Source organism: Cebus imitator, unplaced genomic scaffold (assembly GCF_001604975.1).
Source record: "Cebus imitator isolate Cc_AM_T3 unplaced genomic scaffold, Cebus_imitator-1.0 Scaffold85, whole genome shotgun sequence".
Taxonomy (NCBI): domain Eukaryota; kingdom Metazoa; phylum Chordata; class Mammalia; order Primates; family Cebidae; genus Cebus; species Cebus imitator.
This window is the reverse complement of record NW_016107400.1, coordinates 4,882,460-4,892,604: the sequence shown is the minus strand read 5'-3', so window position 1 is coordinate 4,892,604 and position 10,145 is coordinate 4,882,460. Positions and strand designations below refer to the sequence as shown.

Below are 10,145 nucleotides of genomic sequence, written 5' to 3'. Positions count from 1 at the left end.
GCTTCTTCAAAGTCTTGAGCCCCTGTCTCCAAGATGCGTTATTTACCTGACCCTATCACTGACCATCATTACCTCATCCTACCTGCTTTTCCCCCTGCTTTGTACTAAAATAAAAGAGCATCCAGGCACTCGGGGCCACTGCTGGATTCCACACTTTGGTTGGCAGTGGACCCCTGGGCCCAAACTCTGTTTTCTCTTGGTGTCTTTTTTCCAGTTTCTCGTCTCTGCACCAGCAGAGAGGGACTCACAGGACCCTGTAAGGCTGGACCCTATACAAATTGAGAGTGTTGAGGAAAGTGTAAAATGCCAGATTTTGAAGACTTGGTACAAAAAAAGGTAAATATTAATATTTTTGTTAAATGTTGACGTTTTAGATATTTGGGGCTAATATGCTAAAATATGACCTTTTTAAACTATTTTAACGTGGCTGCTAGAAACTTTCAAAATTGCATGACTTGCCCATTCCTAGTGGACAGTGCTGCTCTCTCTCTCCACTGGCTCCATTCCCTCTAGATCCATGTAATGCTTGAGTCCAAGATTGCCCTCCTGTAACCATTTGAAGATAGCACCATGATGCTAGTTTAGTGTTAGCATTTATTTTTAAAAATACACAAAATAGAAATTTTTACATCAAAGTGTGATTACCTCACTTACACATTGTTCCATACTTACCTGGTTTTGTTTGCATCTTTCTGCAAACATTAAGAGGAGATGGATTTGATTCTAATTTTTTTTGCTATGGTTCGTGTAAACAGTTGAGACTGCTACATAAAGTAGGTTGTTGTCAAAGGTAAAGTGGCCACAGAATCCCAACAGTAGAGCAATTCAATTTGGTCTAATGAAATTGGTGGCGGTCTTAGCAGATAGATAATCCAAGACTAAATATCGTCTTCTAGGCATTTTAAAAATTAAAAACTTTTGAGGTTTTCTTCATGTTGTAAACATAACTTAGACCTTGTTGGCATTAAGTTTACCAAAAAAAAAATCTTAAACCATAATTTTTATCATCCTGCCCATGTCAGTATACACTCTCTTTATTATGAGAATGAAACCAAATAATAAGCAAAATACATCAGGAATTTCAAATTGTACTGCAAAGAAGGTCCCAGATGGTCTCTTCTGGGAGTGACCTAACTGAGCCTGCCACTGGCTGAGGAGGATCCCTTCTGTCCACTGCACCATGAGATGGTCAGTTCCTCTTGCTCTGTCATCTGAAGCAAGTTGAGGCTTTACTTCTGGTTCCGCCCTCCGTCCTTGGGCTTGGATTTGCTGTGTTAGTGGTTTGCTACTACTGTCAAGACTGTACTGTCCCTTTAAGGTACCACATGCCACCATAGCTTACACAGCAGTCCTATGAGTAGAGAAACAGAGTAAGTGCAGATTTTTGCAGGAAAGGGAGTTAACTACAGTCTGTCCACAGTATCGACACTTGATTAATGATTAGTGAATACAATACAAATGGGAAATCAAAAACTGCCTAAGCACACCACCATGGTTACTACCAGCCTCTCAGGGGTATTTTAAGAGTGAGGGCCTACAAGATACAAATACTGACATGCCCAGAACAGGGTGCTTAAAAAACAGATCAAAACATAGACATTGTCATCAGTTTTCTATGTCTTAGTGTTGCTGCAAATATGATATTTGTACTACAGTCAGTCCAGAAAAGCATTACAGGTTGTACATTAGGTGCTTTCCTACAGTAAACATGATATTCCTTTTTAAATTTAAAAATGGATTCTACTGAAAGTCATATATATATATGGCTATGGCAACAATCAGGATAGTCATCCAAAATTCAAGGGGGAGTGGAGTGAGGATTTTCAGCTAGGCCCTGTCATGTTAGAAGATGCCAACCCACTGCCAAGCTCGTCCAACCCACCTTATTTTGTTCTATTTTCTTTTAGCAGCCTGAACCCATGGTTTTTAGTTTTTGTCTCTAGTGATAAACAGAAGAGAGGGATGAGAAAGGGGCCTTACTGGCCCAACCAGAAAGGGGAACTAAGCACTCATGGCTATATTCTTTCCCCTGTGACTATACTGTTTGATCATTAACAGTTACTGAAGACAAGACTGTCTGGGGAGGGGTCCCAGGGAAGCCTGATTTCATATACACAAAGACACTTGAGTCCTTTCTACAGGCTGTCAGCCCCTTGCGGAGGCTTTGATATTGTTTGTTATGCACAAAACAAATGTACCTTCAGTACTTTATCCACCTCCTGTTTACTGAGATCTTCTCCACACTCTTGAGTCAACCGAGACTGGATCATGTTTCGGCGTACTCGGTAATTTTTGGAAAAAATTTCAAGCAAAACCTGTCGATGCTTTAGTAGCAAAAACATGTTATTATAGGAAACAGTGATCTAAAAAGAGAAACATCCCCGAACAAGACACCCAAGCCATGCACGTAACTTTGTGTTGCAGTCTCTGATAAAAACCCTTACCCAGCACTTCTGGTTAAAGATGAGCCAAGTCATCTGTAGAGAACCAGCATGCCAGTGTACAGAAATAAAGGCAGTAATGCTGTGTGTGGAAACTTGAATATAAATAAAAATAAAAGTATATGCCAGCATGAGAGGATGAGTGGCTTGAACAGATTTCTGCATGGGAAAATGCAGGCGTGTATCTGACTTAGCAGGCAGGGGAAGCCACAATGTAAGCTGCACAGAGATGAGAACAGTGTGTCAAAACTGGTGTGAAAATGCACAAACATGCCATGCATCCATGAAACAGGATGTCGTAAAATACGTTACACCCCAAAACAATTAAATACAAAAGACTGAATTCACTATGTCTAATATCTGTCATAAGAATTCTGAAAAAAACAAATTAACAATTTTGTAAGAACTCAATTGTCTAGTATAATAATGACCCACACCAGGGCACATCTGAAATTGTACTGATATACAGAATAATGAAAACTTCCTCAGTTTGGGATAAAGGAAAGACTACAGACTAAAAGACCAAGTCTGAAAACTTAAACAATGGACAACTCTCTTAAAGATGCTTCATGTATTACTGTTTGTCTGGGCCTAGAATTTTAAGAGGCAAATAATTTACCTCTTAAAATTCTAGGCCCAGACAAATAGTAACACATGAGGGTTAAAAGCAAGCCAGTTTAAGACATGAAAGAATGCAGACAACATCTCTCTCTCTAGAAGCTAAAGCAAGGAAGAAGCAGAGATTCTAGAATTCAGCAACAGACATGGGGAAGAGCCAGTCTCACTGGAGAAGCTTCCAGGGAACTAGCTTAATTAAGCAAAGTTATCACCCTTGGTACGCACGTGTTCAGATCACACAAGTGAAAACAGGAAGTAGTGAATGAGGAAATGCAATCATTGTATATTACTGATGTTTGGCCTTAAAATGAACAGATTTGCAATTCATTCCATGACAATGCCATATATAAACAATGATGGCCAATTAAACTAAAAAATAAGTGTAAAGACCAGCCTGGCCAACAATGGTGAGACCCCATCTCTACTAAACATACAAAAATTAGCTGGGTGCGGCGGCACAAGCCTGTAACCCCAGCTACTTGGGTGGCTGACCTATAACAATCGCTTGAACCCAGGAGGTGTGAGCTGAGACGGCACCTCTGCACTCCAGGCTGGCTGACAGAGCAAGTGCCAGATGCTGCCTCAAAAAAAAAAAAAATTGGCATAACTTATCTTTACATCTCTACATTCTCCTAAAATAGTTGAGAGCTAAATCTCATCGACAGTGGGAGGCCCATTGCTAACAAGCTGACTTTTTAAAAGATGGGGCAGCTCTTTTAGTGGTATCTTTTGGTGATTTAAATGCCTATGATCCCAACACTTGGGGAGACCAAGGAAGGAGAACTGCTTGAAGCCAGGAGTTCAAGACTAGCCTGGCCAACATAGTGAGACCCTGTTTCCATTAAAAAAAAGTAGTAATAAAAGTGGTCACCTCTAGGGGTGGCAGTCAGGTCAGGCGGTGCAAGAGCTTTCCTATTAACACTTTTTACTTTTTTGTTAGCAGTTGTCAGGGAAAAAACTTGATTTTTTAAAAATCTGCATTTACTTTTTTCCTTTTGGTTATCAAAGTACTTCAGATGCCCTCTGTTCTGGCCAAAAGCACCCAAGCTTGCTCAGGAAAAGGCCCCGGCCCTTTAGATCCTCACCCTGCCAGCTGGCTCCCCTTAAGAGGCAGCTGGGGACAAGAGAGCTCAGCAGGACTTCTGCTCGCCCCTTTCTGACACCTTAGGAGCAGGACCTAGACAAGGTCAGACCAACTGGCATTTTTTTGTTTTTGTTGAGATGGAGTCTTGCTGTCACCAGGTTGGAGTGCAGTGGCACAATCTCGTCTCACTGCAATCTCCACCTCCCGGGTTCAAGCAGTTCTCCTGTCTCAGCCTCCTGAGTAGCTGGGACTACAGGCGCACACCACCATGCCCAGCTAATTGTTTTTGTTTTGTATTTTTAGTAGAGAAGGGATTTCACCATGTTGGCCAGGCTGGTCTCAAAACTCCTGACCTCAGGTGATCTACCTGCCTCTGCCTCCCAAAGTATTGGGATTACAGGTATGAGCCGCTGTGCCCAGCCTGTATTTTTTAAAAGATTATTCTGTTGGAGTTGGACCATAGACTGGCATCTGGGAACCACTGGTTTAGGTTCAAATTATTGGCACGTACAGCTTATTTTGTCAGAGTACAGACTTGCAGCAGAACATCTAAAACCGAGTGTGCCAGAAAATCTGAAATGTGTGGCTGCACTTCAGGTCCTCACGTCCCCCAAGGCCTCCAACCATGCAGGAAACCCCTCCTACTCTTGGAGAAGATGGCAGTGAAGATCACCTCACCTGATCGCTCATATCTCCAGACTCCCAGAGGGCAAACACTTTCTGCTCATCCGGGGAAGCAGCAGTCTGTGGGGGAAACTGACCAAGACCCAGGTGTGAGTTGCTTGTCTGTCCTACTCCATGGATCCACTTGCTTGCCTCACCCCTCCCTGTCTGTACCAACCCAGTTTGAGGAACATGGGTCTACTCCAGCAACCCAGAACAACTTCACTCATCTCAGGCAGGCACCCTCCCTGGCCTGGCCCAACTCATGAAGAAAGGTGAGCGTGTGGAGACCCAGACCCATGTGCTGAGTGGGCAGGTGCCGCAAATTCTGCCAGTACTTCCCACATAAGGCCTCACCCAGGGGACTGCCTGCCAGCAGGGCCAATCCCCTGAGACAGCACAGCATGGGCTCCACAGGGCCTCCTGTCCTAGTTTCTTTTCCTCGTATATGGGGATGGGCCTTGGCCTCAGATCATTACCCAAGGCTGCAAGCACTCCTGACCTTGGCAATGCAAACATCAACACTGTCTTAGAGACCGCCACAGCCCCACCTCACCCCGTTTTGTTGCCAGGTCTGGGCTGAGCCTTGTGGGAAAGTAGTACCAAAAACGCATCCCTGAAGCTGCACCTGGTGTTCTCCATCCTCAGCGCAGTGAAACAGGCCCCGGCGCGCACTCCGCGGCTCCCTGTCAAGGCCCCTCCCAGTGACAGAAAAGCCGGGGCAGGAGGCTTGCTACACCACACTCAAGGCCTGGCACTGCAAGTGCTGAGACCACAGCGCTGTGCTAGTCAGCTTGCTTCCAATGCACAGGGAGGCCCCCGGGACCCAGGCCCAAACCGCGGCACTGGCGCAGCTGGGGGGAGGCACTCAGCTCATCGTAGCAGAAAGCATTCAAAACTCAGGGCCACTACGCTGAGGTCCGGCTCTGCTACCTCCTAGGTAGAGACCTTTAAATGCTCATTTCACTCCTTGGAGCCTCAGTTTCTTTATCTGCAGATTGCAAACATCAAATGACCTTGGAAGTCAAATCATTACAAACAATGGCAAAGCTAGTAGGAAAAGATCACATGCTCTTGGTCGGGGGCGGGGGAGGCGGGGTGAGAAACCAGGCAGGGGACCTGCCTTCACTTGGCCCTGCCACAGGCTGGGCCTTCAGACACCATATTTAGCCCCTACCGCAGTTCTATGACAAAACAAAACCCACCGCGATCCCACTTTCTGAGGATAGAACCTGAGAGAGGCTGACTTGCCTATGTCACATCTAGGTCCACATGAGAGCAGCTGCTCACCAATAACAGCCTCCCATGTCCCCACGTGGCCTCCCAACAGCTGGTTCCCCCTATTCTTCCCCTCTTCCCCCACAGGCAGGGCTCAGGGCCTTCACCAGCTGAGCAGACATCTCCCCACGGCTCCTTTTTGCACAGGTGCCCTCCCGAGGGGCTGAGGGCAGCCTCCTTTATCCACCAGGCCTGGCGGCGCGGGCTCTACTTACAGGCACCAGTATCTGCTTGCAACCAGCGGCCAGCACCGTGTCCTGCAGCATGCGGTCCGAGATGCCGCTGAAGAGCGTGTGGCCAGGGGGCAGGCTGGCCAAGTGCAGGTTGAAGAGGCGCTTGAGTTCGCTCAGCGTGAGCACAAACTGTCTCTGAAAGGTGGCCTCCACAAAGGCCCTCAGTTCCCGGGCCACGGGGGTGCTAGCACAGCCTGGGGGCGGATGCCCGTTGAAGCTGTCCGTGCCCGCAGCCCGCCCGGGAGGCAGCCCGTTGGCCAGTCTGCTGTGGAGGCCGCCGCTGGGGGAAGTGTCCATGGGCTGCTCCTCCTCGTCGTCGTCGTCCTCGCCCTCCTCGCTCACTGGCTCCTCCTTGATTCGCACACCGGGCGGGACCGCCGGCGCCCTCAGCTGCTCCTTCCGCCGCTGCAGCTCCCGTTCCAGCAACGCGTGGTTCTGCTGGGCCTTCGTTTTGGCTACTTGGATCCTCTGGTCCCCAGAGACCAGCCCGGCAGGCCCTGCAGGGAGGAAGGCGGCAATGCTCAGGAGGGCACAGGGAGCCAAAGCCAAAGGCTCAGCAGGGGACAGTGGGGCTGAAGCAAGCAGACCCATCAGTGGAACAGTGCGAACTGTCTCCATGTCCCCAAGTGCCAGGGATGGATGCGGAGATGGGTGCCACCAAGTTCCCCCCAGCAGCTCCTCCCGGCTGCTTCTGTTGACCCAATGGGTCTGGCACCCAGACCCAGCCCTGGAATCTGCAAGCCCCCATCCCTGAGGCTTTGCTGCTGTGCAAGGGACCAGCTGCGGTCTGTGGGTGGCAGGAAAGGAAGGAGGGTCAGGGGTGAGCGGTGGGAGCCCTCTACCCTTTCTAGGTCCCGGCCTGACAAGCTCTAGAACAGCAGCCCCTCCGGAGCCACCCAGCCCAAAGCCCCTCACACACCTGATTGTGCATCCGGCTTCTTTGGCATGGTTTCCTTTACAAGATTATAGACTTTTTCCAGTCTGAAAAGAAGAGTAACCCCATTAACTTTAAACCATGTTCCTACCATCTGCTTCACAAGAGAAACACCCAACCCCTAGGGCCCAGGACGTGCTGGTTACTGATGACAGCGCAGGCTTGGAGCTTAGCCAGCTCCCCTGGGTCCCTCTTCTGGCAGCGCACACCACTCTGACCTGTCAGTCTCCTGGCAACGCTCCTCTCCCGTCCCCTCAGCCCCCAGGTCCCTGCGCTCGCTCCTGAGTGATCCTGTCTCCATCACATCCCTCTTCCCCGAGCCCTTCGAGCACCACCTCCCTGATGACCGGGTACTGGCTGCGCGTCCTGCACTGAAAGGAGGGCAGGATCAGCCAGCAACAATTACGAGTGTGGGGAGAGCTTGCTGCCCGCGGACCCCCCACCTGCCCTTCATGCCCAGATCCAGCCCAAATGCACTTCCCTAGATGTGGGGTTTCCAGAGACTGCCCAGATTGGCCCTGACAGTTCTCCCCACCCCTGGACTCGGGGTTGCTGGAAAACGCCTGGAACCACACCGATGGTGCTCCCCTAGGACGCAGGGTTGCTGGAAACCGCCTGGATCTGCCCTGATGCTGCTCCCCTAAGACACGGGGTTGCCGGGACCACTGGGCTGCCCCTCCCTGGCCGCAGGCGCTTACTTGGCCTGGATACCCGTCCACAGCATGTGCTGCCGCTGGACCACATCCGGGTGCTTCTTGATGAACTCCCCGTCATAAGGCAGAATGAACTCCCAGCCTTTGTTGATCCTCACCACGGCCATGTGCTCCAGGAAGTCCTTCACGTCCTCAGCGCAGAGCTGGAGGGGAGGGGGCCTGAGGTGAGGCACAGCCAGGCCCCTCCCCTCCAGCAGCAGCCTGGGCCTCAGACCACAAAGACACTTACTTTGGTCACTGTTGCCACCTCCTTCCTAACCACCCAGCGGCTCTGCGTGAACTTCCACATCTGAGGGAGAAGAAGCAGCGCATTCCAGCGGCAGCCACAGATTGCTCCCACAACTGTCCCCAAAACTCACCTGGTGGGCCTGGGAGCCAGAGCCTGGGACAGACCTGGGCTCCTGGCCTGGGTTCTTCCCAGCAGTGTGGCCTCAGACAGTCCCTTCAGCTCTATGCCTCCCTCCTTTTCTCCTCCATAAGGGAGCTCCAGGTTCCTCTCAGAAACCATGCATCGCCACTCCCCTCTCCCACACCCCCATGGGTCCAGAGAACCCAAGGTACTTACAACGAAGTCTCGGCCCCTGCAGAGCACCTCAGCAGGCACGCCGCTGTGAGGGCTGGATGAGTCCTTGGGGTACAGGATGTCACTGCCAAAGCAGGTGAGGGTGGTGGGTCAGTCCCTGTCCTGAGCCCCCTTTACCGCTGCCCCTCCAGGCTGAGCCCCAGCCCGTGCCTCTTTCCAACGTGGGCTGAGTACTGGTCTGAGCCCCGAGAGCTCCCCTCAGGAGCCACATCTGTGAACACAGACATGGGAAAGAAGCACCCCCCTACCCCACACACCCCCACAAGAGTTCTTCCTCTCATTACCCCTCAACCCACCATGCACACTAGTCTCATCTTAAGCCCCTGCACGTTCAGGGAGGTCACGGGCTCAGAGACAGACAAGACGAGGAACAGCCCGGGACCTCAAGGAGCCCAAGACTCTGGAAGACAACTGGTCCCTGTGCGGGACACCAAGAGAAAAGGAGATGAAGCCATCCGCAAGCTCTTGGCCACCTGCTGAAGGGTAGGTATGAACCGAGGCCAGAGGCAGGGGAGGCATGTTATCCCTGCGAGAGAAGAGGCCCAGCACTCAAGGCTCAGGGAACTTCAGGGTAAAGTCCGGGGTCTGACAGCAGGGCACGAGACTCTCCATGTGTAGCCCTGACCCAGCTCCAGCCGCAGGCCCTGCAGCCCAAGTCAGCCCCGGCCGCGTGTGTTCTGACTGCTGCTCCCTCTGCTGCAGGCCTTCCCTTTGTCCCTGCTCAGGTCCACCGGGCAGCCAACTGTCGCTCATCCTGCAAGGCCACTCTCTCTGGGGACAGGAACTCTGCCAACGTGGCTCATCGCTGCCACCACAGTGAAGGTACCTCTTAAGTGTGTGCTGACATAACAAGCCTGGTCCATGACCTCTGCATTCAGGGAGCTCAACTGTAACAGCCCCGTCCTCAGGGGCAGTGTCTGAATGAGAGTCCCATCCATGGCACAGAACGAGCAGTCTGGCCACAGTGACTAAAAGGCGGCATGGATTTTGTGTTGTCTCCTCACAGGGACACAGAGGACTCTCACCCAGGGGTCCCTGACGTGGCAGTGTGGGCAGCAGCAGAGCGGGGCTCAGAGGCACCGGAACAGACAGAATGCCCACAGTCCCCAAGTTCCTACCTTCCAGTACCCAGGACAGGGCGTAGTAACTAAAAGGAGCAGCACCTCCAGGGAACACATGCCATACTGGGTGCAGACTCCAGGGCTGAGCCACGAGGGTTGGACTCTAACCCGGCTCTGCGGCTACCTTGCTGCAAGACTTTTGGCAAGTCCCATGCCTCTCTGGGCCAGTGTGTGACAGTCCTCAGGTGTGTGACAGTAGGACCCCTCTGGCTTTCATTCTTTCATGATATAAATATACACAGGTGGTCCCATGTAACATGTGATGTACCATTGCAAAAGCCTTCCGTGATGAAAACCATGTAACACAGGAGGACAGCCACAAGGAGCTGACAAAGTGCGCTGGGCATCTGTGGCGCAGTACAAGGGCGCCACCACGTGGCCGTAACACAAATATAATCCACGACTATGAGATAAGCTTTTGGCATTGCATTTTTTTTTTTTTTTTTTTTTTTTTTTTTTGAGACGGAGTTTCGCTCT

At 50.9% G+C, this 10,145-nt stretch overlaps 1 protein-coding gene across 7 annotated transcripts in view; it reads right to left on the bottom strand.

Moving 5' to 3' along the window:
* Positions 1-574: 574 nt before the first annotated feature.
* Positions 575-10,145, bottom strand: part of POLR3E (RNA polymerase III subunit E) — a 34,785-nt gene continuing 25,214 nt past the window's right edge. For 5 of the 7 annotated variants that reach the window (XM_017534372.2, XM_037740578.1, XM_037740581.1 and 2 more), the window contains 8 exons: positions 8,530-8,611; positions 8,194-8,253; positions 7,950-8,107; positions 7,237-7,298; positions 6,300-6,814; positions 4,822-4,899; positions 2,199-2,324; positions 575-1,351 (listed from right to left, as the gene is read on the bottom strand). In XM_017534372.2, the coding sequence (XP_017389861.1) occupies positions 1,295-1,351; positions 2,199-2,324; positions 4,822-4,899; positions 6,300-6,814; positions 7,237-7,298; positions 7,950-8,107; positions 8,194-8,253; positions 8,530-8,611 (1,138 nt within the window). In that variant the 3' untranslated portion in view covers positions 575-1,294. The remainder of the gene's footprint in view (positions 1,352-2,198; positions 2,325-4,821; positions 4,900-6,299; positions 6,815-7,236; positions 7,299-7,949; positions 8,108-8,193; positions 8,254-8,529; positions 8,612-10,145) is intronic. The other 2 variants (XM_017534371.1, XM_037740579.1) reach the window with 2 other exon arrangements.